The 26,941-nt window shown below is 46.0% G+C and overlaps 1 protein-coding gene across 1 annotated transcript; it reads right to left on the minus strand.

The window, feature by feature from the left end:
• LOC8052096 (zinc finger protein GLI4) lies at window positions 1-26,941 on the minus strand. The gene is made up of 12 exons (XM_040212330.2): window positions 26,721-26,941; window positions 25,760-25,870; window positions 24,883-25,065; window positions 22,652-22,824; window positions 20,094-20,315; window positions 17,095-17,244; window positions 13,990-14,154; window positions 11,152-11,409; window positions 8,981-9,169; window positions 7,691-7,856; window positions 4,303-4,407; window positions 1-2,817 (listed from the first exon to the last, which is right to left on the minus strand). The coding sequence occupies exons 1-12, from the start codon at window positions 26,908-26,910 to the stop codon at window positions 377-379; spliced, it is 4,353 nt and encodes a 1,450-aa protein (XP_040068264.1). The 5' UTR covers window positions 26,911-26,941; the 3' UTR covers window positions 1-376.

Raw genomic sequence — 26,941 nt, forward strand, 5'->3', positions numbered from 1 at the left:
TAGGTCATTTGCCAGGTTTTAATCATGCCAAGAAGGTGTGCTGAATATAAACATTGTCAAATCACAAGCAGAAAATAATGAAACAAATAATTTATCAGTCGTTGTTGCATGTATGCATACATTCCAATTGCACTGTCGATAAGGCAACGCTGGCATCCATTGAAACCGCTATGGAAAACTAATAAAATAAAACATGTCATGAAACATAGCTCAGTGATAAGCAATCATACATGAACATGGGCAAAGTTCTTTTTACAGCTATATACAGAGGAGCTCAACAAGATTTCCTGAGTAAGACACAGAGTATTTCTCAGTATATCAATAGGGACAGCTGTAAAAGCATATCTGCACAAGTCTTAAAAATGTTTTCCTTCTTTTACTGCAATAGCTGCAGGCACTTTGTCTCTTGCATGAGGGATGTGAGGGTGGCACTCATGTCATTGATCACCATATTGTTGGTGCACAAGAGCGGGGAATGTGGGTGCGGCTTGCTCTCTTTCGTGACAGCCGAAGCAACGGGTTTCTTGCCTGACCCCTTGCTGGACGGGTTTTTCGGCGAGCCAGAGCCGTCCGGCACAGCCTTGAGCCCGTCCACCCTACTCTGTGCAGCTTCCGACTTGTCTGTCGTACTCGTGACCTTGTTGCATCCTGGTGACAAGACCATTCCCGCCTGGGCTGGAGCACCAGAGATGGGAGGCTGGAGGAGCACTTGGGACGGGACCTGCGTTGGCTCCGGAGGCACGAGCGGTTCCGCTGTCACTTGTGGAGCGATTCCTTGTGGGTCCTGGTTAGTTGTCCCTGCATTGTTGACAGCCACAAGCTGTTGGCACTGTTGCACATACTCCAGGGTGCGCCTGTAGGTGTCCGGAGGCATGGCTGCCCTCGACGACTGGCTCACGCTGCGACACTGAATCTCGGGCTGCGGTTTTGAGCAGTTGCTGCACCTCGAACACTTGTGCCCGTTGTAGCTGTGAGTGGCGTGTCCATACTGGGCACCCTTGTCCAGAGTGCCATTACTTCTGTGAGACAACGGACCGCTGCACTGGTTGTTTTGAGATCGGTGCAAGCACGTGCCTTGGCAGCTGCTGGAATGCGACGTCCCGTATGTTGCCACTCCCGACTGGATCGAGGGTGTCTGGGACACTGGTGCAGGTGACGGGGGAAGTGGCACTGTCATTGCCTGGCTCTGCTGGTGGCACTGTGGTTGCACTACCAGATTGGGCTGAGGCATCTGGATAAGGTTGTTAGGAGCTGCTCTAAAGATTGCTCCAGCAGTCTGGTTCAAGTTGGTCTGCACCCTGCAGGCTGGGTACGCTGGGTGGACCGGTGGCTGATGTGGAGTGCTTCGGCACAGCCGTGACCCACAGTGGCAGTAGTTTGTCTGCAGTTGGCACGGGTTCTGTTGGTAAGCTGGCGGAGGTGCGCGATGTTGGGGGAACATTCCCTGCGTTTGTTGGGGATGATTACTAGTTTGATGGATATGGCAGTTTGGCTGCTGAGGATGAGCCACGTGGGACTGGTGGCAGCAGCTGTTGACAGGGGGTCCATGATGAGCATTGAAGCTACCGTTGCAAGTGTGCCCTTGCTGTGACACCTGGTGGTGGACTCTGAAGTTGTTGTTGCTGCTATGCGAGAACTGGCTCCTTTCACAATAGTTTGCCGGCTGCGAGTTGTAACCAGGGTGAGTGCCTTGGTGCTGTGGCTGAGGAACAGGTGTTGCATACTGCTGCTGGCTGACCATAAGATTCTGTGTTGACTGGAAGCCATAGGGCTGGGAATTATGGATGCCATGAACTTGGGGATGACCATGGTGTGGTCCAGAGTGATGCGGTGATTGGAGGGGAAGATGACCTGATGATGCAGGAGGCTGAGGATGGTGCCAGTTATCAACATGCGCTGGCTGATGGCAAGGTTGGGCAGTTTCCTGACTAGGCGGATAAGGCGTGTGGTTCACCACCGGAGCGGGTGGGGCCGGATGAGAGTATGTTCCACTATTGCAGCTCTTCGGCTGAGAGTTCAGTGAGCATGCACCACCTTGCTGGATGCCAGCATCCTCTTGGTGGTGCACATTTTTTGTGTAAGATGAGTTTGAGTAGCAGGAATGGCCATTGCTTAGAGAACCATTCTGTTGAGCACCTGCATAGTTCTTGTTACGGATTTCATCGTACTGGCTCACACTAGACACTGCTTGACTCATGGCAGAAGCCGGTCGCTCTCTTTGTGCGAGGTAGTTGATGAGTTCATCGGGAAGCACCAAGTCGTCCAGCTCTTCTACTGGCTGGTCCGTCGTGCAGTTGAGAGCGGCCCTTTCGTTCGGGTGGTGGCCATCATTGCAGAATTCTAAGGGCACCGCAGCAGACGTCCCCGGCCTGGAAGGGGCTCTGTTTTCTTGCGTCGGGTTGCCGAGCTGCGTCCCCTGAGATCTGGGAGAACCCAGCGCCGGCTGAGACTGCATGCTGGACGAGTCCTCTTGTTCGTGCAGGACCTCCATGTTCTGCGCCGGTGGTGGAAGCATCAGACTGCTCGTCATTGCAATGTTCTGAGGTTGCACGACCAGGTTCCCAGTATTTGAGAGGGTGGGAATGTGCACCCTCCTGAAGTGCGTTGAGAGGCTGTGGATGGCGTCGTTGCTCCTTCGTGAGCAGCCCGTAGAGATCGGGTCGCAGGAGGAATTGATTGTGAGGCTGCGCGACGCCTCGCTGCCGGTCGATGTCTGTGGGCTGGCGTCGGAGCACATGCTGCTGTAGAAGGAGCTGACGGTGCTCGTGCTGCTGCCTCTGCGGCTGATCAACGTAGTGGTCTGTCGAGGAATGAAACCTGCAGAAGGAGGGAGATAGAGGTGACGTTACCGGGGACGCTATCTTAGAAGGCTTTCAGTATGGTCCTACAACTCTATACACGAACCCTCGTAAGAAAAAACAGGCTGTATAACATTGATAACTACACAAAGCATCTGTCATGCTAAAATTTGCATCAACATGCTTTCTGAAGCCCAAATGGGCTTCACGAAAGTGGCCAATAAGACTGTTAATCTGTGACATACATAGTCATATGTGGCTTTATTTTACATATAGAGGGCATTTCTTTTTTATTGAATACAAATTTTTCTAAAAACAAAGCCATGAAAGCTACACAAATGCGATCTGTGGAAGTGAGTTACACGGCCAGGCGGACATTATGCTCGAGAGAGAATGCAACAAAAAGATGAGTAATTTACGAAAATTCACTAATTACTTTTTAATTAAATGTTTTAGGGCACATGTGTTTCCTGAAAAAATAAAAGCAATCAATGTTGAAGGCCAGCCCAGTTTATAAAAATCCTGGATCAAGCGCTAAGCCATGTAGGTTATTGCTATGGTTCACCAGCCACAAGACACCAACTGCAATCAGCTCCAGTGTGCTACAAAGCGAAAGTGACACAAATTTGTTCATCAACACGCGTCCCTCTGGCATTAAATGAGGGTTGTCCTTCCAGCGGGCATCGCGCATTCGGTTTCAGTATTGATACATTTCCGAAACAAAGTTTGACGATTAACGAATCAAACTGCACGCTCGATCCAGGATTTTTAAAAAATCTCGGCTAACCTTCAACACTGATTGGCTCCATTTCTTCAGTATAAATGTGTGCCCTAAAATATCTAATTAAAAAGTACATAGTGAATTTAGGTAATTAGTCACCTGTTGCATTCTCTCTTGAACATAATGTGCGCCTGGCCATATAACACCTGCGCAGACTGCATTTGTGTAGCTCTCACTACTTTTTTGAGAAAGATATCTATTCAATCTAAAAAAAATTGTGACAGTAATCCTTCCCATATAAATATCATCTCCCCCAAATACTGCAGTGCATGGGCTCTCAAACCAGGTCCCGACAAGTACCTCCCACCACGAGTTGCCGGAGCTCCCAAATTTCCTCAACTGTTTCCACCCCTAAGTAAGGTGTTTTCCCAGTTTGTTAGAAAAAACAACGGTCAAGCAAGTAACATGTAGCAATCTTCATAAATATAATCTTCTAGAAAAATCTGTCTGAAAGTTTGCAGGCATTCCTCTCCCCTTCCATGTCTCCAAAAATTACTATACCAGGAACTAGGTTCAAATATCAGAAGTCAGAATGCAGACTGTGTCCTCTGCACCGCTCTTCAACTTTCTAAAGCCACGAGCTCGCACCCAAACATTTGGCAATATCACGCAATCAAGGCAAATTCAGAGGTGACATCGAGTAGACTCTCATTTGCGACCACTTCCATGTCCCTTTCGAAGCTGCACGTTAGTGGCGACGGAGCAATGGCAGGATTGTCTCACCTTGAAGCTGAGAAGGGTTTGACGAATTGCACAGGCTCACAAAGTTCTTTGGCTGGTCTGCTGGTGGAGGCTGGCGGACCCCACCATGCCGAGGCACATGTCCACCTGAAGTAGCAAACACTGAGACTCAGATGTAGACTAGTCTCTAGGGTGTAATTCTGGCATCCACACCACACACAAATTACAGATCGAAATCCTTACCAAAAGGGTTCTATATCACAAAAAAGAAAATGATTGCTCTTCTATTTTTTTTATAACGTTCTTGATGCTCTAGAACTTTTTTTTTAATCACATTCAGAGAGTGAAAAATTAGGTTAAACATTGAAAATACTTGTTTATCCAGCAACTGTTCCAAAATGTGTCTTTAAAACACTGGAACACAAAAATGAATATGCCTATGTAAAGGCAACAAAAAAAATGCTCAGAGAACACACATGTTATCAACCGTGTGCCATCATTGTTTGAGGTTGGGAGTAAACAAAATCATGTCAGTGCATTTCGTGGGTAAAAGAATGTATGAGTTGTGCAAGGAGCAGACAAACTTGCACACCACTTAGCTAAAAGTGGCCTTTCAGCAAAACTTTGCTCTCATCGGGGAAAGAATAAAGAAGGTAGCTCCCGATTTCCTCAATGTAAATAGGTTCACACACTAAAACAGTACACAGAATCTTCAGCAATGAAACTTTCTAAACAATGGAAGAGACTACTACTTTGATAAACATTTTGTGTGATATCCCTTTGACCAGTATAGTATCAGTTTTGAGCTCTCCAGAGGAGAGCACCTCATACACAAGTCACCTACCCTATTTACTCGAGTAATAGCTGCACTGTTTAAGAAGAAATCCTGAGGGTTAATTTTTCCGCGGAGCACGCGGATTGCGAATCACCGCGATCGACAGCATGATTCCAGCTGTTTACAGGACAGAGATAATTTCTTTGTGTGATGATACAATCTGTGAATATTGCATTTGTATGGAAAATCATGTTCTCGATCTGGTTATTCGCTATGCTATTTATGCGCAACGCGATGACTGGCTGTATATGTGTTCTGTGGAAAAGTAGACGCAAGGGCCTTGTTCATAAATAGTGAGGCTACGGTATTAGCTGAGTAAATACAGTACTTGCCTCAATATTACCAGGTGCAATCAAAAAGCTTTGAGATTGATTTTGTAGAGTAAAAAGAGTGGGCAACAAGGTGATGTGCACGCAGCAGTTGAAGGCAGGGACCTTCCTTTATCATTATGTAAAGGGGCGTCATTTTGTGAACATTTCGAGCTGCGCTAAACGAGTTTTTGTGACCACGAGCGACAGCAAACATGAATTCTGCACTAAAAAGCAGTGAATTGCGCTAATTGTTTTGAGTGGCACTCTTGCTTCAGGAATGGCAGAACATCACTGGAAGACAAAAAGGGGTCGGAGAAAGTCGCTTCACTTCTCTTCGTCTTTCAGCGATGTTCTGTCATTTTTGAAGCACGAGTGCAACTGAAAACACTTCAAACAATACACTGCTTTTTGACATAAGCCTGCTGAATCATTTGAAAGGTGTCTGTTCTAGATTTGTAAAATTTGAAGCAAAGTTAATATTCATTCAAGCTCTGGTTAGCAGTCTATGGAGAAATCACCATTTTCCTCATGCTTGCAATAACAAAAAAATCAAGAACACGCCGAAGACATTTAAGACTGCTAACGTGTAAGAATACGAAAGCATTCTTACTAGCAGCGCAATTCTACAAGCAGCACGCCACATCTTTTTTTTTTTGCACATTTCGCTCCGGTGGTGACATCACGCTCCACCATTGTGCAGGCACAGCGCACCCACCGGCTTCACGGCTTCCATGACAAAGCGTCTGTGTTGCTGCGCTTTTCTTTGTGTTTTGTTTATGAGGCGCATCCGCTTCTACCTTGTGCGGCGCGTGCTTGATGGCATATTTTTATGGCCATCTTTCGGGGACAACGCCGACTCTTTTTCATGCAATTGGACATATAAGGCTTTCACCTTAAAACCCTTGTAGCACAGCTCCACATGTTCACAGAATGACACCCTTCAGCACAATGACACACGGAGGCCCCTTCCTTTGCCTGCTGTGCACACATCACCATGCTGCCCTCCTTTTAGGAAATCAGTCTCGGAACTTTCTGATTGCACATCGTGCTTCTGAAGGTGTCATTGCGTTACAACATTATCATATCCAAGGCAACTAGAAAGGCATACTTCCTTATGTGCTGTGTGATCACACTGTGGGGGTAGGAAGCTTCTGGAGGTGACATGACGCCACCACAGGTGAGTGAAGTCAGAAGTGTGGAGGGACATACCCCCTACGATAACCAAACACCGAGAGACGCTATTGGACGAAAAAGAGAGCTAACTTGGTGCCAACGGCTGTTGTTGGCACCAAGTCAGCTCTCCGTGGGTGTTTTTTTTCTGTGGTGCACCTATACTCAGTGAGTAGCACACTGAACGGGGCTCGAGCGGGCACACATGAGCAATGAAAACGGGCACCACGGGAAACTTTTTTTAGCAACATGTGCGTATGCTGTGACATGGCAACATGGCATAGGTCCATGTCACAGCATCCGCGCAAGTTGTTATAAAAACTGCCGAGCTGTGCCCGTTTACATCGCTCATGTGTCCCCTGTTAATTTACCCCATCGACAACTACTTGGCATGATGAACAAACTTAATTTTGTTTTGAATTGTCACGTGCTGTCCAAACAGTCCAAAATAAACAACATTTCTGAGAGGATACAGAAGCTTATGTCATATATTTCACAAATGTTTCTTGTCTGGCATACGTGCTTATAATAAGCAGGCTTATGTGGAGAAAATCATAAAATATCTGATTTGAATGTGCAGCCATTCATATGGCAAATCATAATTTTATCTTGCAACATATTTAGATGACTTTCTGATCATTTGAACTTCCAATAATTCAAACAAAATTTGTGGCTTCCTGGAATTTGAAATAATGAGTGTTTTTCGAGTTTAAGAACTGTTTGAGTAGATGTGAGTCACTCCTTGATGCAAGCAAAAGACTGCTTAAATGTGCACTAGTGTTTACAAACTCTGCAGACCACTACGCTACATTACTGCACCAACGGCAAAGACCAGGAGGGGCTCCTCGACCTCTATTCATGGCAGACGTGTTCCTCGAGATTGTTTGAGGACCCAAGCACTGCAGAGCAGTCACTGCACTTCAGAAAGCTTCGAAAGTCGGCTTAGAATGGCGAGGGAAGGAGTCATAGTTTTGGTTCCTTTTTGGTTTCTAGGCTAGGTAGGTGGTACAAGCTACCACCCATTATGAAGAGTACAGACGTAAGCATCCATCCATCTATTCAGGAGGAGTCAGTCAAGATCAAAGACTGTTCCAAGATGTAAGAAACCACATACCCATTTCACTGCTGGGAGGTCCGCCAAGAAACGAGCCGCCGCCAATGTTTTTGAACGGCATGTGAAACTGTTTGCCCTTGATCCTGTTGTGCGCATTTCTCTCGGCCTCGGTGTGGTTTCCAGACGAGCTGACTGCGCACGTGATGGCAGCCGCAAATTCGTCGACCTGAAAGGAGATTGAAACAAATGGAACACTCTGAACAGAGTCAAATTCCCAGGCAATAGTTTAAATGCAGTTGAATCTAGCTAATTCATACTCGAAGGGGATTGAAAATTTGTTTGAATAAAGCAAAGTTTATATTACCAGGAGTTTCCCCCCTTAGAGACACATAGGATGGGACCTGCATGTTAGCTTGAATTATCAGCAAGTTTTAATTAAGAGAGTTGGAATTAACGAGATTTGACTGTATTGATTCAAAGTTAATGGCAGCCTAGAGAATGTTTTAAAGGGCCTTAAGTTAAAATGTTGATTGCCTCAAAACCTCAAGGATGACACACCAAACATAATCAACCATACTGTGAACAGGCTATGCATCAAATTCATTGAAGTTCATTAAAATATCTATATAGAGAATAACTATGCAACACAAACTACTGCATTTGCTTTAACTTAACGGAGACATACAACAAACAGTGCAGACGCCTACTTTTCCACAATCCGTGTAGAGATCGGATCAATGTGAATTACAGAAGAAACCAGCAAATGACAGTCATAAGAGATGTTTAGGCCCGAAAAAGTATTGTGACATATTGAGCACGTCAATATCATGTTCAGAATCAAACTTCAGGTCGCGATTGTAAGTTCAAGATGAGGTAAGTTTTTCTCCTCTTTCGGCATTTTTCTCCGGCAAGGTCATCACCACAGAATCTAAATGCAGCCCACGCCTCTTCAATCACCGGTCCCCTTTCATAAATTGCTACGAGTGGCTCTCAGTAAGCCGCGGGGTAAAGTACACATGCAGGATTCCATTGCAAAAACATTGTGGTGGATGTAAATAACTATGCTAGTCGTTCAGTTCGCTCGAGATGTTGCCACATACATTGTGTTAACTGTTAGTGTGACAAGGATATCGGCGCTTGTTCACTTTTTACTTCTAAAGGAAGCACCGCATTTTATGGCCACTTAGATTAGCACCCTAAAGGAGCACTTTGCACCACACGAAACAGTTTTGGTGAGAAATCTTCAGTTCTATACAAGAACAGGAAAAAAAGAATGGTGCTTGTTCGCACTACCAGCACAGCAAGTGAGTGAGCACACCCCAGAACGTGCTCCAGTGTCGGACGACGTACCTCGAGGTCTGCGGGATCCACGACGTCCCAGGGGCTGTCGTTGGTGTCCAGAGCTTCCAATTGGCCACAAGTTGTAGAGACACTGTTGTCGCTAATTGGAGCATCCATGGACCCCTGGTCGAGCGAGCCGAGGCCGTCGGTGGTGCTTTCCTCGCAGGGACTGCTGTCGTTTTGGGGGGAGCCTTGATCCTGTAAGCGAGGGAAAGCACAAGGTCAAAGTCGAAGGAGAATGTACAGTCGCGTTTTAATGGGGTGACCTCAGAAAAGAGAGTCATTCGCACTCACGAGAGATGGGGAAGTGGATTGGCAAAATAAATGTGACGTACATATTAAATGACCGGAGGAGTCGAGGAAACTGACAAGGTCAGAATGACAGGGAGGAGTGTCAATTGTCCCCGCCTCCAGTGCAAGCTTGCTGCCTCTGACAATACTTCAATGTCACGTACACCTCGAGCGCGCACACATGCAGCAAGAGCACGACGAAACACATGGAGTGTGTGTTGGAGGCTGGATATTCGAAAGACGAACCTTGCCATTGTCACTCTGTCCGTGACTATGCGAAGCGCAAGTTCGTCTGCGAAGGCCGAGCTCCGATTGGTTCTGAATGAAGGATAGAGGGCAGACCTCAAGGCAGCTTTCTTCGAGGTGTACCCCACTATCGTTCAATTAGAGCCAATCAGAGATCAACGTCTTCCTGACGTCACCGCAACTCCTGCACGAGAAGGAGACGACTTGCTCTCCGCATATGGTCACTTACTTTCTAGCTGGGATTATTGTCTCGGTCACGAAGACGAGCCAAGGGAGAATGAGTGCAGAAATGACGTAGAAAGAGTCGCATGGAACACCACAACTATTGAAATAAAAGTGAAAGCGGAGGTAAATGTTATGTTTGCTGAAAAAAATTAGCTCTGCTATAAATGACTTTATCAGCCTACTTCGTATGACCAAACTGCCATTCTGTCAATCAGAGTCCAGTCACACAAACCTGTTGTACGACTATATATTTTTCCAGGGAGGATAAAACAAAGCATTGATTGAGTGAATAGGAATATTAACTGGACACCGCCTACGTGCTACCAGAGTCTCTCTGAAACTCCTAAACTAGAGGGGCTAACACATAAACTATGCAGTGAGTGTAGACTTGCTACATATAAAGCGCACAGAGGGAGCATGAACAGTTTTTTTGAGACATGTATTTACCGGAACAAAAGAAAAAAGAAAAACTGATAGAAATCATTTTTTCTTTTTCGGTGAAATGGCCTTTGGGCTGTCAGTGACCACGTGAAATGAGTAATTAAACGAAAAGAAAATACTTTCTGTAAGGAAAGTTGGAATTCTTATACCTTCCACAACTTGTACTCTGGTTTTGTTTTTCCCTACATTTGTGCCAATCCGTCACGCTTCTTGGTTTTGCTATTAGTGCACCACGTTTGAGTAAGGACGAGTTTACTTTTATTTCTTTCAAAAGCAAGTCAGCTTGTTTAGAATCTCAAGGGCCAAGCCCTCGCAGTCTTCGAGCCTTTTGCATCAATCAGCCCCCCTATTTAATAGACTGCCTGCGACAAATAAATGATTACAAGCAATCATTCGGGAGCTTTGTCTGCTGTTTTGAGCGAGTTAAAGAATGGCAAAAGAGATGTCCACGTGCGCCCAGGCACTTCATCAAGGAGCAAAGCTACTTCTTGCAGGACTTTTCGTCTGGCTCAAGAAACAGAAAAAAGGTTAATGTACCCGCAAGGCAGGCTCAAGGGCCATTTTGGGCAGCGCAATCCTTTGAATCTAAACGAAAAAACGTGTTTTTTCCTAAAACAACAAGCCTTTGGCCCTTAGGGTAAGAAACTACTGCACAACAGTCTCCGGTCAGTGAATCGGTGGCTCAGCATGTTAGCGCGACGTAGCTTGGAGCACTAGCAGCGGAAGCTCGCTCTGGAGAACCCAGGCATCCTGGGCTCAATCCTCACTCCTGCCTAATCCGCACCGAACGGGCATTGTGCCGGCCCGTGGTCGCAAATTGCCACCGTGCGGCGCACATTGAAGAACTCAGGCCGGCGGTAATACTGCAGGCGCAAACTTTTTTTTCGCCTACGGCGGAGACTACGGATGCCCCTTAGGGCCGACCGACCTGCCGAACGTAGGCACGACACAACTGCGATTTCCACTTGCACGCTCACCTCCGACTTGACGCTGGGGCTGGACAGGCTGGCAAGCTTGCTGCCGCCATCGTCCGACCGGGGGCTACCCTCACTGCTTGCGGTGGGGTCCAGCATGTCCTTGAGGGCGCCCGGTCCCCCTTCTCCTCCGCCCTCCGCCCCCTTGTGCTTCTTGTTGGCGTAGAACTCGGCCCCGTGGACCGTCTTCACGTGCTTCCTCAGAGAGCTGGGGTCCGTGTAGCGTTTTGTGCAGCCGGGAGCCTTGCAGACGTAGGGTTTCTGTCGGGGAACGAGGCACACACTCAGTATGCAGAACGTCGGAAATGCGTGCAAGCTCCCGGTAGAATGGCAGAGCTGTACCGAATTCAGGAATGCCTCAAAATGATCAGGAATGAACTACGGTTCCCAATAGAACATTCTACATAAACTGCACTTTCAAACTTCTAGAGCATCGACAATCGACATCTTGTAAACCCCGAGATGGGGAACGATAAAAAACGGACGAAAAAACGTTCCCCATCTCAGGGTTTACAAGATGTCGATTAATTACCAGCTCGCCTGCACTCTCTCACTGCTTACAATACTAGAGCAGTTCCCAATGGAGCATTCTCAATTATTATAAAGATAAAAACAGCGCAAAGAACGATGGATTGGATGAAGGAAGACACGGACAAAGTGCCTTCTCTCATCCAATTCGTCGTTTTTTCGTGCTGTTTTCATCTTTCCAAGTGTGTCATACCAACTCGCCCAAGCTTTAACTTTAGCAATTCTACATGAACTGCACTTTCAAACTACTAGACAGCACCATGATGTGAAGAATGGGTGACTTTCTTCAAAGGGGCAATGCAACAATTTTAAGTTCGAAAGAATTTGTAGTTTTAAATTTTTACACTGTTTATCTTGCCAAAAGAAAGGGAGGAACATCCTCAGTCTTTCGAAATATCAGGATTTCGTTGCATGATAGCTAAGAAAAGGGACAGAAATTTTTTGCAATTTCAACTGCGGGGTGGCAGCTTGGCAACATGTGCCATTATGTGCTCAATCTAATGCTTTATTTCAGAAATTTCGTCATTTTAACGTTAGTAAATGCGTCGAAAACCTCCTATCATTGACAAAGTTGCATTATATTCAGTTTTAGGGGCGCCACCTTCCCGAATGAAAAAAACCATTCTTCTCTTGAGCCGTTACTACTACGTCAGTCAAACTTTCTTACAGAAAAGCAAGCTTTTCGCTTCTCCCCCTCTCTCCTCCTCTTCAGCTTGCTCAAACCAACCTTCAAGGTGGACATGCGAATCGCAAGCAGAGGCCGCCTGCACTGAAGGCTCTCAAAAAAAGAACCCAAGCGGATCCTTCCTGTCTTCATTACAAGTCATTGCGCACGTGACTCGAAAGACGGTGCAAGTGTTGAGAGTGGTTTGGAGGCGCCAAAAATGTCAATTGTTTAACACTTTTTTTTGTCTAAAGAACTAACACGGGTAGGTGAAATTGGGTTTCGGTTCTTTAACCCAGACGTGACAGGGAACAGCTACCCCAATTATTTGACCAAAGTTCGAACATTGGCTGACCAACTACATGCTGTATAAATATCCACACAACCCCAATTATTATTATTTATTTCGAACATTGTTGCCTGGCCCCTTTAAATGTGAGAAACCATCAACTATAGTCATCTGAAAAGCTCTGGACTTCCAGCGCATAAAACTAAAAGGGGGCAGGGGGAGGGCAAAGTATGTTGAGTTGCTGGGCCCTGCACAGATGCACGACGTCTGATATTACGCGAAAGTAAGCTACTGTGCACGCTCAAAACGCAGTCCACAGCCCAGGAGACAAAGGTAACAGCGCAGAAGGCAGTTATTGGAATGGTCTATACTTCCCAAGCCAATCACATTTGCTAACTATGTATTTGCTAAGGCTGAAATGGTGATGCAGCTGTTACTTTCTGACAACTCCCCCTTAAAACCTAGAGGGCTGTTAGCCTGTTATAAGAGTATGGCTGCTGATCAAGTGCACAGCAGCTATGCTTTCCTACAGCTTTCTACCGCACGGGAGTACTGATCTTTTTCAAGAAGCCCTGACCCTAAATGTCAGCCTCAGTTTTAAGAGTACAAACCCCATGATCTAGTCACTGCAATTAGATGAAAATAATTAGGTCGTTTAAGCTTTTTTTAAAGAATGCATGTGCTCTGGATTTGATACCAAACAACAATGTTAATTATTACACTCAAATGAGCAAGGCAAAAGAGGAAGCTACCTACTCAAGTTCACATAGGTAGACCGAGCTTATGCTGTCTAAACACAAAGATCTCATCTGTTTTTACTTTTGAAGTTCACCATATTAGGCCACATGTACTAGAGCAGGGGCTCTTTTTTTTTTCTGAAATAATGCCTGCATTTCTAGACTGGTTGCGAAGGAACTCTGCCAAGCATCGGCATTGAAGCAGTAAAGCAGTGCAGAAGCCCAGATATTTTTTAAATACTAATGCATATACGCATACTGGGAAGCGTTTGGCCCATCTATGCTTCAATGAATGGCTCAGATCTTCTAAAATAACCTTTAAACTGGGAAAATATCATACTTTGGGACAGAGGCAACCAGGGAAATTTGAGAGCTTGGGGAACTTCTAAGGGTACTATGGGGAACCCAGTTTGAACCCATGTACTAGAGACACAAAACAGCATAATCTTTCTTCTACCAAATTCACTATCTGCATCAATAAGAGTAAAATACCAATAAATGTCAGGAAGCGTTCTCTAGTGAAGTATGAAACAATGTTATGTCTCGTTATGCACGCCTCTACTTCAAGCTTGATCGTAAGCACATATATTCCCAAGGACTTACTGTACTCCAGACAAACTGACCTCGTTCGAGTGTGTCCTGTTCTGATGCTTCGCTCTGTCTGACGCATTGCTGAAGGCCTTGGTGCATCCCGGGTACTCGCACATGTACGGCTTCTCCCCCGTGTGCGACCTTAGGTGTGTCTTGAGATTCTCCAACCGTGAATAGGCCTTGGAACAGCCTTCAAACTGTATGAAAAGAAACAAAAAAATGGAAGAGACATGTGCGACATTGTGACAGTTTCAGAAAATTTCTACCTCAAGGATTCTGGCCAGACTTTAAATAAACACAACATGGAGTGATATTGATCCTCCACAGGTTCCTATAATGTCTTGTTTGGTAGGTGCAAGCAGAGGAAATACCATAGAATACTGCACAAGCAGCCACCCAAAATTTTATAGACTTATCTCACCAGGCAGTTTGACTATGCCACTGCTGCCACAATGTATGGAGGGTACATTAATCTTTCTGCACGTGCCCAAACCTCGTTGAAATTTGCGCGCGAAGAGCACGAGACGGCACAAGTTGTCTCGGACACTGTTTCTAGCCTGTTGTGAACTAAAGTTATGGCGGCTTCCTTGAATGCGCTGAACGCTTGGTGAGAGCAGTCTATTGTCAGACCCTAGAGCAAATATGCAGATGGGACACGGGTTAGGGTGGGCTTCACCAGATAGCACTGACGCGTGCGTGTCGAGCTTCATTGCATTGCATGTGCATGCTTTGGGGAGTCACTGGCACAGGGGAGCATCTTAGTAAGCTAGGTGTGCTGAGAAGTGTGGGTGTCCATTTGAAAGGTCCTTTGCCTATCTTTTTAATGTTTCAAAAGTAGTGGATGGGCGCTTATGAGAATGTGGGGGGTGCCCTGCATTTTACGGTAGGAGGCCTCACACTGACGACCAATGATTTACTAAGAGATTTCGTTCAAGCCCACAGGCACAGCCAGCATGAAGAATCTTCCCCTCCGTAACTTCCTTCCTTTCGCGAAAAAAGAAAGCCCTCCTCTTTCCTGCGGAGTGTACAGAGGTATGTACCCCAGAAACCTGCTCCTTAGGAGAAAAGAGGGTGAGAAAGTACGGAGAGGAGGACACTTGGAAAGGACATTCTGCTAGGCAGAAAACAATTCTGTAGGATGGCCTCTAAGTCTTTTTCTAATGAGACATTGACAGCAAGTCCGATGCCTCCCAGTAGTTGTCATTTAAAGTTCTTTCCTATTAGTTTATGAAAAAAGAAAAGAATGCAAGATGATGTTTTCAGACAAAGCTCTAGTTTAAAGATAGTGTGAAGAAGAATATAAAGTCCATTGCTATGTACATACTTCTTGAAGTATATTTCAATAACCTCTATTTTACTTGAAGTACATTTGAAGAGCATTCATTTATCATTTAGTACTTGGAGAACATCAAATCTGGACCATGAGAAATGGCTCGAACATAACAAAATCACTTGGGTGTCCATCACAAGCCACTGCTTTTCAAAGTGAAGGCTAGGTTTTAATTTGTTTTGTTTATGTAATAACAATATTTTTATTGCATTGACATATGATGGAAACTAGAGCCCACCAATAAAAAGGACTGCGCTGTAAAAGTAACTGTGACACACTGAAATTTCATCAAAGTGGATTGACATTTCTTGAGGTGAATTTCACCGCAGTACTTCTTAGTTCACTTCAGGTAAAGTACAGAGTAATTAAAATCAGCTTGTACTTTACCACAAGTATACTTTATAGATGCACCTTCTGCAAAGCAAACAATTAACTTCTAACAATGTTTTGAAGTTGACATACTAAGCAGACATATGGGCGTTGTTTATACAACAAATTCACACTATCTGCAGAACGTTATTGTGCTAGTGCTGCAAAGATTTTGTTTGATCCCGGAGATTTCACAATAGAGAGGGTCTATGAGAGGTCAGGAACCACACCTTCGGAGTTATAGCCGACGCTTTATAGAAGCTTCCTACTTCTCAGGCAATGCCGACTTCCTCTCTATTTAAAGGGGCAGTGACACATCAAAATCATATTTTTTTTTTATTGTTTGAAAGGATTGAAAACAATGCCTGGACATTACCCTCAAAATTGGAAACTTGGGAATTCAGTATTTGTTAAGTAAAAAAACAATTTTCAAATGCCGAATTTTAAGTTCCCGTGCGATCTGCGCCAGTGGAGTGACGTCAACATTCGAGGGCTCCTGAGAGTCCAGTTTCTTTCGTGCCTCCGCTCTGAAAGCTAGGAGGTGAGAGCTATAGCCCCTCCATCCCGGGAAATGTGGCGCCATTCATTGTTGTGGAAATGTTCGAGGCATGTGCCGCGCACCAATTCTAGGAAATTCATGGCGTCTGAAGTCCAGCTCAGTGCTGAGTTGTGCCGCCATGATCTTCCCAAAGGCTGCACGTGTGCCTCGTGCATCGACGCACCTTGCGCTACTTTTGAAACATGAAGGACCTTTAGTAAGAGTGGGAGAAGGGCACCGGGCGCCGGCGTCGCGGGAACCACCGTACCCAAAAACCGGTTTCCTGCGTGGGCGCTGTGCTGCTTATCGCTTCGAGCAGACGGCGGTGCCCTGGCGGTGTCACAACCGAAACTGCGATACGCAGACACCGAACCGAGTTGTTTTGACCGTTTGACGATTTCCTTCTCGAAGATTGAGAGGTCGTCGGGCGCCAAAAAAGACCCCTTTCTCCGATTCCCTGATTCACCAATCACCTTCTGCTACATGCGTCGAGCGCCGCCATGTCTTTCGAGGAAGGATAAAAATCCAGAAGGCGACATCACATCGGACTCTGATTTTTGGTATTTCAACAAGAAGAGCCATAGTGCGTTCGCAATTGCGTTAAAAAACATGTTTTACGGTTGCAGTTATTAAATATTATAGAAATGTCGCCTACAAAGCTTCTGAATTTCATGATTCTTGACATCACGGATCAAAAGAAGCGAGGAGGCGAAAAGCGGGAGAGGAGAACGCCAAAAATAAAAAGAAGCGCGCACGCCTAAAAAAATTTTTTTTCGCGATGCGATTTTTTTTTTGCATGTCTATGACTACAATTGTGCATCGTTTTAGACAATAAAAAAAAATATTACCTCTGGGGTGTCAGTGCCCCCTTAAGTGCACCGCCGCGATAGTGCCACTTACTGTGCACTTGTGTGGTTTCTCTCCCGTGTGCCGACGCATGTGCACGACCAGCATGTACTGCGCCTTGAACGGCTTCTCCTCCCGGGAACACTCCTTCCAGTGGCACACAAAGGACTTCTTGTTGCCGTGGATGTGGTCGTTGTTGATATGCTGGGACAACAAACAATGCAACTGTCAGTAAAGTCCAACAGTGAAGATGGGTGAGACTTTTTGTGCAGCAGTTCACATATGTAAGTACCACATTTTCCGGCGTACAAGTCACGGTTTTGTTTACAAATTTTCCGTCACTGCGTACGTCCCGTTCAACGATGCAACTTGAATGCAATTATTTTCTTAGAGTATGGACACAACTGTGCACCTTTGCCGCGGAAGTTGTATTTCTCATTCCATTTGTCGACGAGAGTGCTGCAACTGGTTCCCGCTTGTACCTGTATCGAGATTGCAATACATATGCGCTGGCTTGTCAATGCAGTCTCACCACACCAACCCTACAAATATATATGAGTGACTCACACCTAAACTTTTTTGTGAGAACACCTATTTATAGCGGGGTGCAACTTACAGACCAGAAAATATGGTACCACATATTTCGGGTTCTTTGTTTTTGGGTTTTAAATTTTTCAAAAATCGGGGAGGTAGAACTCGAGCGCTATTTTCCTGTCCTATAATTGGGGAGGAATCGAGTTTACCTAAAAACCAATCCGGAATTCGGGCTTTATCAGGTCCTATTTATTAAGGGGAAATACCTTAAATGGTTTTCCACTCAACCAAACGTCAACAAAGCCTATGATACAGGAACGATTCTCAGCACACAAAATTGTTTCACCTTCTGAACCATTCTGAAGCAAATCTATGCCGAGGTTACGCAAATCGAAGAAGCTCTTGACAATCAAACGAGTGACCGAGGGAACACGTTTGAGACAGATTCAGAATTGTTTCAATTTTCCATAAATTTAACTCATTTCAAGGCTGGTTTTCAAGAAAATATGATGTTCAACCTGATTTTTATAAAACCGGATGGGGGCAAAAATTGGGTAATATCGGGTTTTACCCGAAAACGAAGAGCCCTACATATATTTCTCTGTAAAGGACGCCTTCGAATGTAGGCCTAAACACCCTTACATCCTGACACATCAACAAAAATATTGTATAATCTTTTTTTTAGATATTCATTTTTGAGATACTCATTTCTGAAATGGTCAACTTATACACAGCAATCTATGGTAGTTGAATTAACTCTTGGGAGCAACGAAGTGGCTGATAAAACAGACAGCTGTTGTTGTAAAACAAGATACACAACACAAGCAGACCTGGCACACATCAATCTTCTCTAACTCTGACAATATGCCTTTTGAATGTTGTAATGAATGCACTTTTAATTTTCGGCTCTGCAAGTCTTGAACTGTGTCCAACTTGGCTAGCCACTAAGCTTGCCAATTTTCTTTTGTTGCCAAGCGGCCAAGCCAAGTCAAGCCAAGCCAAGCCGCTCTCATAATGGCTGCAATTGCGTGGTTGCGGTAATCAAACATGAAACCAACCAACGCGCACCCCTAGCGAAGCTGGGGTCAAGGAATTGCCCACCCCGGACATGCTTTGTCCGTCAGATGCATTGATGTCAACAAACACGCCGCCGTCTGTGATCCACTTTCGAACAGCGATAGTGTGAAAGTGGTTAGGCCTAAGAATGCTCGCGTTGCTCTCCGTGCTGAGTGAGCTTGATAGGGCGCTTTTTTTTGGGCAAAAGGCACGCCAAAAGTGTCCTCAAAAAGGTTTGCAATATTTAGAGCATGATTACTGTGGCGCACCCACGACCAGCCATGGGCACGCCTCCGTCAGTGGAGACGTGCCACAGTACCCTGCCATGTCATATTGGCACCTAAAAATGACATTTGCACAAGGTGTGTGGATGCAAAAATGTTACCCCTGCGTAATCAACACCCATCCCCCCCCCCCCCCCCCCCCCCCCCACCCAACCCAAATATCGGTTCATTTTTCGAAAAAAAAAGTGTGTTCATTATGTGAGAAATTATGGTATATGTAAGGATGACCTGCCTCAAACTATCTGGAGCACTACAACAAAGAAAATGCCAGCACAGCAGCTTCCTGGATAGATGCTCAATGTATGTTCAGAAAGCCTAGTGAAATTAACCCACTAAATTGCATTGCAGAAAAGGTAACTATAGACATCGCGCTTTGCACTAATTATTGCATCAGGAAATGATGAAATGTTACTCAACTGAGTTATCACTGATGTATGCTCCAAAGACCATCCAAAATGTTTTCCCTCAGTCTTTTTGAAGCATGCAAAAATAGCAAACCATAGCCGTCTACAAAAGGATCCTACCAATCAGCAAGACAGTTGTGACGTTCTGATCTGTAACTCCAGCCGGGACACTGGACAAGACACTGGACGAGTAGAGAGAGCACTTTTTTGCCTTCATTGTTCGTTGGGCTTTTTATGCTACTCACAAAAGTAGGAGGGGTACAGCCAACACAGCCTGGCGGTACACAGGGTCCCAAGGATGTCATCGGGACATCCTAACATTTCATGGACGACATGCACAAGACAACCGAGTACTGTGACTACTGTACATATTTTCACTGTAACTCAGCGAAGAGTAAACGCGGCGGACCCTTCTTGGAAATCAGAGTGACAGAGCCAGAGCATGTGGCCGCCCTTATCAAAGGTGCAGGTGTAAAAGCGTAATCCAATCATTAGGAGAAGAAGGGAAGGAGGAACTACACTCTTACCAGGACACTTTTTTTTGTGTCCCATAAGTCTCTTTTTTACCCCTACAAGAAGTGGCTTTCCTCTCTCTACCCTGCCTGTGGCATCGCATGTCTAGTGAGATAGTGCAGTCACACGTCTCCCTCCGACACGCCGACTGGCTGGATGGGACCGTATCTTTCGACGTTTGCCACATTACGGTGAGACGGGGCAAGAATGGTCACAGTACTCGGACCATCGATTAGGTGCAGGGCAATGCCAAAGCTGGTACCTTGACAAGGTCGTCCTGGGTGGGGAACTCCCGGGTGCAGTCCCTCCAGTGGCAGTTGGTTTCGATAAAGTCCCCAGGTTCGTCCTTCATGTCCCCGGATCCGTCCCTGTCGTCGTCCATGGATGCCCCATCCAGCTCCTTCTTCACCCGCCTCCTGGCCTCCTCCGTGTCCACCGTGCTGCTCACAATGTTACTGGCCGTCTCCCGGCCACTGGCGGCGTCCTGCAAAAGCCAACATCAAACCGGCGAGGCTGAGTCGGCGCTAATACTTCAGTGTGTCTACGTCCTCTTGGAGGAAACGAGCTTCACTGTCCCCTTGACAAGACGCAACCAAATGCAAGGGCCATAGTTTCTCATGTACTAGAACAGCTCCTCTGAAACATCTCCGGCTTGAAGAACGTCCATCTCTCTAGGTCGATAGCTGAGGACCCCTTCCCGGTATCAACGATCATGCGATGGAGCAGCGTAGAAGCCTACAGACCTTGTAGACGTGTACTAGAAAATCTGTACTATAAATGTGTTCTAGAAACCCCTGGGTTTCTAGGAACCCAGCCCAAGAACTTGTGTACTAGAAAAAATGCCGAAAGGAACACTAGGGTGAAGAGAGACCAAAAATGGACAAGGCCTACACCGCCACTTTGATGCGTCAAGTTTCCATCTTGAAATTCAAAATAATTTCTGAAGCAGAAAAAGGTAAAAATAGCGAAAGGCATGCAAACAATAGGTGTGTGCTTGTCATTAACATAATTTAAATTTTGTTGCTCATTTTATTATGACTTTTAATGACTAGCTTGCTCGTGTTTTCAATTTTGTTTTAGGTCTGTTTTTATATCATTTCTAAATTCAAAGCAATGTGATTAGTACTCATCTTAATTGTGCATAGCAAGCAGGAAAATAAGAATCAACCTGAAGAATTGTTTCACTCTGCTTTGTGTCACAGAAACCGGCTGTTCCAAAAACCTGGGAAAGGGGGGGGGGGGGGGGGGGAATCGTGCTGATGTCTGTGGAAGAATAATGGCCAGGGAAATAAAGGGCCCACCGGGCCGGGCCTATGAGCTCAGGGCTAGGCGCGTGTCAGGTTACGCAGGGAGGGACTGCATGTTCGGTGTTTCTTGGTATACACAACCTAGAGTGGTTTTGGGGGGTACACAGGTCTCTGCAGCCCCAGATTTACGAGGCTGAGGCGAGCTGGGGCTCGCTGTTGGATTGTGTTTTTTGTCAGCGCTCGAATTACCTGGCGGGTCTTAGTGTTTAGAAGAACCCTGCTTTAGGGTCAGGGGTCAGACCGAGGGGGCAACAACCTACCGTGACAAAGAGAGTGTGGGAACTGCGGGGTCGCCAGGACTGGCAGTGCAAGAGAGAACTCTAAGGCGGACATCGCGAGGACATCGAGGGATGCGGCGAGACCCTGTCGCCGGCCCCACGCCAGGCACCCGATGAAGCTTCCAGTGAGTGTGCGACAGCAAAAAGTGGGCGTGCGCGGCCAGTGAGCCGTGCCCACGGTGTGCCAAGCCACCCGCCGGAATTTTTCCACCTCGGACGGACCGCGCAGGGAGACGGCAGCACCTCTACGCCAGATGAGACTTTTTCTTTGCACTCACCTATCCTCCTATTTTAGTCTACCATTTGGACTCTCTTAAACTTAGCATTTTTCTAGTACTGTCTAGGCAACCCCAAACATGAAATTGTAACTGTTGCACTGTGTGTACCTGTGCTACCTTCCGTTTGGTGTCTACGTGATTTTTTGCAAATTATATAGTGCCTAATTATCTAATATACCCCTGTCAAAGCAAACTTAATTTATATATCCGACACACGCCTCCGTCTCTCTTCATTGGTAAGACTCTCCACCAAAGTGTGGCCCTATCGCTCGGTCAGCGGTCCCCTTCTTTCACATCGTCACCCGGGAGGCCTACCGTCTTCCTGTGGCACTTTGTACATTGTGTTTGTCACAGATTTAAATATATAGAAGTAAACAAGAAATGCTAGTTAAAGTTTAGCAGCATCACCTGTGATTAAAACATAAAGATAGAAAAACATAGATTACAGTCTAAAGTTGAACTGGTTGAAAGTGCATATTGATAAACTAGTAACAGTCCTCAAATTATGCATTCTATTTGTGAACTTCGTCTGCTTGTCACATATATATTTAAGTGCTCTTTCTATTTTATAAACACTAGTAGTCACTCTGAAGCCAACAATTGTATATCACAATTTTATCTCCATAAGAAGTAAGACTTTTTATGTGTAAAATGACATATAGCCAGCTAAGCTAAGCCAAAACCCAAAACACACTCACATGTGCAGATGTCCCATAGAGATCACATTATGACCATCAAAACATACACAAAAATTAGTTGCCGAGATAAATGATAGCAAATACTAACTGTTTCACACAGAATTCTTTCATTATGATTATTATCACCTCTAATATTAACTTCTCTCCAGTTCCGCTCTCCTCACTGTTTCCGTAATGGGCTAGCGGGTAAGCAAGATACGTTGAAAACCGGTGACTGTGTCATGTTTTGTAGGAACACATGCGAGAAAGAAATCCTCACCGCGGTCTCTAATTTCCCTGGGGCTGAGGTCAGAATCACAGGACTTGGGAGGATGGTCTGGGACGCAAATGCACCCGCCGAAGGCACCAAGAGAGGCCTCATCAGTTGGTGGAGGTGCTGGAGGTGAGCCGGAACGTTCGGAGCACCAACGCCCATGGCTGGACTTAGGGTTCCTAAGAAGTAACATACCAACGTTAACTCGTGGCACAAGAAAAGCAGGGCCACAGCCAGAAGGCCCGAGGGCATTCCATAACTGCTAACAAGTTAAAAGGGACGTGAGGCGTTTACTCTCGACATTTGCCTTCCACGAAGGCAAAATGCAACCGCACTCCGTTTCATTTTACGATAGACCACAGAAGGCGCTGTGAGCCATCGAAGCCCATCCAATGCCGCATCTGTGTCACGTAACCTTCGGGAGAAACGCAGTGATGTGCGGGGCACATGGTCATGTGATACGTCCACTGCGCTGACTTGGCTAGGATGGCTTGTAGTGTCCTCTGCTGTCCATTCATTTTATTTGAGAATATTGAAATATTTGAGATTATTGAGAATATTTGAGAATATTTGAGAACATTGGAAGGTGAAAACAAAGTTTACCTAATGCTACTTCCCTGTCCTCTAAACTGTGCTGTAGAGAGAAACTAGAAAGGCAGTCAGACTCGTGTTAATAATTCCAGGTCAGCCATTGCTGTCATTATTCCAACTTCAGCATGATCATGCTGAATAAGCACTGAGGTGCCAAGGACAAGGACACATAAAAGACATAGACAGGAAAAATGCTTGTCCTGTCTACGTCTTTTACTTGTCCTTGTCGTGGCAATTCAGTGTTCATTATGTATAAGCAACTAGCCCAGCAGGTCATTTTGACTATATGATCATGCCCTTGATGCAGTTTTCAATGAGCATGAGCTCCAATCAAATAGCGTGAAGTCGTCTTCAGCCAAACTATTAAGGTGCTTCCACACGAAACGGGGCATTCAGAAGACATGACCTTCTTATTTCTAAATGGCTTCTGCCGTGGAGTGCATGCACCGCTGCAGCGACTCAGTTGCCCATGCATTAAGCAGTTGTCAGTTACACAAATATTTATCAGTCACTGAACCAGCTGAAGTGTTTTCTCTGAAATGGTGATGGTTGGGGAGTCAAAACGTTACTAGGCCATTTAACCGGCATTAAAGAAACACCTCGGAAAGTGACAAACATGGGCCCCCTCATTGCAGCATAAAGGACACATGCAAAGGAAAAAAAAAAACTTTTTTTTTAACAGGCTAGATGGAAAAAGAATATTATAAAACAAATTTACAAGGAAGAAAAAAAATTTTACAGCTATATTTACGGCGCAAAACAAATTTGTATTTGGCGCCCGCGGGATCCGCCGCTGGTCACGTGGTAGGCCCACGCGCCACCGCACTGCGTCGGCGCCGCCGCAAAGTCACGCCGCCGCCGTACGCTGAGCGGTGTGCGACGCCGCTTCAACGCGTTTCTCAACGCCGCCGTCGCCGCAGAAGTTCGTCTGCTTCGGGGCGCCGCCGCCGTCATCTGACCGGCGCACAGGTCTATCACGCCTGCTTGCGCTTTTTCAGGAGCTTCCTTTGGGCTCTAAAAGGTACTTATTAATTTTAGTTTTCTGTTATACTTGAAACAAAGATAAATAAGTTACTTTTAGAGGCCATAGGAAGCTTCCGAAAGACTGCAAGCACCACGTGACAAACATGGGCCATACACGTGATAAATAAGGGCCACTTTTCCGCGGCGCCCGCGGGAGCCAACTACAAATTCGATAGCGCCGTAAATATAGCTCTAAACATTTTTTTTCTTCGTTGTAAAATTGTTTTGTGACATCCTTTTTGCATCGAAGCTGTTTAAAAAAAAAGTGTTTTTTTTTTCCCTTGCATGCGTCTTTTAAGTTCTTGTTGAGCGCCTTAAAAGGAATGAAAGACATTAAGCTTCTTTTTTTTTTTTACTTATTCCAGGAAAATGTGTCTCAATAAACTACCTCAAGAGTAACTAGAACAAGCTGTTGCCGAATTTCGAGCACCATTCCAGAAAAAGACACATGTGTCAGGCAGGACAGAGCAAGTGGTAACAACTTACCAGGCCTTATCCTAGTGATTGCGTAGCAGGGAAAGAAGGGAGAACACAAAGAAATGTAGCAGGCAGTCCTTTACCACTCTTCATGGCAAAGAAGGTGCTTTGGAGGTAAGGTACGTGCGTTGTCAAAGGCGCCTCACCTGCCGAGAGGTGCCCATAAGAGCCGCTGGCGCTGGAGCTCCTCGACCCATTCATGAAGGAGACCAGGGAGTTTGGAGAGAAGCGAATCATGGAGTTGATGTCGAAGCTCTCCGAGTAAGGGGAGCTCGACAGGGCCCGCTTGCGGCCCCTCACTCCTGCACGTGGACTAGTCAGTCGAGATCCTGCAACAAGAAGCACCCAGAGCTACGTCAACGAGAGGCCAACCCCAAACAGCAGCTGCGCACTTTGTAGCCCCTGAGAGCATCGGTTCTCAAACCGGGTTCCTTGAAACCTAGGATTCCCCCAGAGTAGTTCCCTCATGGGTTCCCTGAGCTCCTGAATTTCCTTGACTGTTCCTGCTCTCAAGTAAAGCATTCTAGCAGTTTATGCACTAGTTCTTCAAACCTCAGCCTCTCATTGATGCCTAATTATTAGCAAAACAATCTATACGGCGTGTATTATTTTTTACGTGGTCTGTAGGCTTCTGTGCTGCTTTATTGCAAGAATGTCAATGCTGGGAGGGGTTTCTCGCCCACCTTTAATGACACATGCGGGTTCCTCAAGATTGTAATGTTTGAAAGCCTCTACTATAAAGGGTCGAGAATGAAAAATTTAAAGTTCCTAGTTGTTTTTTGCTTTATTCTGCTTGAAATTCTTACTCAATGCAACTTAGATTTCAGACTACTGAGCAAAGGCATGCATTTTCCCCTGGCTCTGCAATGTGGATAAAAAATCGGCTTTTCAAATCGGGACAAACATTAATTACCTTAACTATAAAAGAACTTAAGTGCAAAAAATAAAAATCAGGTAAATGCATCGGCTACACTTCAACAAAAGTAATTATTTGTGGGACGTCTAAGAGTGTAATATGCCCACCTTCTGCTGAGAAAGCAATGTCTGGGGTCATGGCAGTGCTTTGGGCATGGAAGTCCATCAGGCCTCTCTGGCCCAGGGCCGCCATCTGCTGGAGGTAGTCCATGTGAAGACCTGTAACAGAAGACAGGTTCTCACGCCATGGGTTCTCAAACCAGGTTCCTTGAAACCTAGGGTTCTCCCAGAGTAGCTCTATGGGTTCCTCGAGCTCCTGAATTTCCTTGACTGCCGAGCTTGACTCCGTTCTGTGGACTGACCCACTTCACGGCACGGAGTCAAACTCAACAGTGAACAATGTGCATTCTCTTTCGTTCTTAGAGCTAGGTCCTCTGTAATGCACCCGTGCCTTAACGGTAAAATAAAAAAATAAAAAAAAAAATAGGATGACAGCCGTGCTTCATTTATAGTGTCACTTTGTTGCTGCTTGATGTTTAGAAAGATTAATTGTTATAGCTTTTGTCATGTCCAACAGAAGGACTCTCTGCAAGCACAACCACAAAACTCCTGAGATCAAAACCTGGGTCACTGAAAAGAAAACGTTATCAACTCTTTGCTCCTTTAGCGTTTTGTCTGCTTCCTCCTCCCCGTCCCGTCCTACCCTCGCCGTACCTTCTCGGGTTGCAGCGGACTATAATAATTCATTTATCTTCAATGCCCCAAGGCAACAACAATGTACAGTGCCCCCAACAACAACTGAGCGATTGCTGGCTGGCAAATCGGAAATCCGTCCGTAACCGGACATTCTGACTAGCTAACCCGGGTCGGGTAGCAATGGGGAGTAGAAAGTGACTACGGGTAGTTGGGACGGTGGCCGCCATATCAGCCCCGAAGTTGCAAAAGGTGCGCGATTTCGTAACGGCGTTCACCATATCTGGCAGAAAGTGCAGAGAAGTCCAAACGGCCAACGGTACCTCACTGTAGAAGTTTTTCATTGGACCGCTGTGGACCACCGAGGAGGACTCACCCCTGTGCTCGAGAGGGCTGAGCACGCGCATGGCGAGCGGGGGGCTTGGCTGGAAGGGGCTGTACACCTGGTCCATGTAGGGGCTGAGCCGGAAGGGCGAGTGAAGCGCCGCCGCCACGGCAGCCACATCAGCGTTCTGCCGGCGCTGCTGCTGCTGCTGGTGCAGGTGCTGCTGCTGCAGGTACGCCATGTCCTGCAGCCCCGCCGTGAGGTTGGCACCC

This window comes from Ixodes scapularis, unplaced genomic scaffold, assembly GCF_016920785.2.
Source record: "Ixodes scapularis isolate PalLabHiFi unplaced genomic scaffold, ASM1692078v2 PGA_scaffold0__279_contigs__length_252992795, whole genome shotgun sequence".
Taxonomy (NCBI): domain Eukaryota; kingdom Metazoa; phylum Arthropoda; class Arachnida; order Ixodida; family Ixodidae; genus Ixodes; species Ixodes scapularis.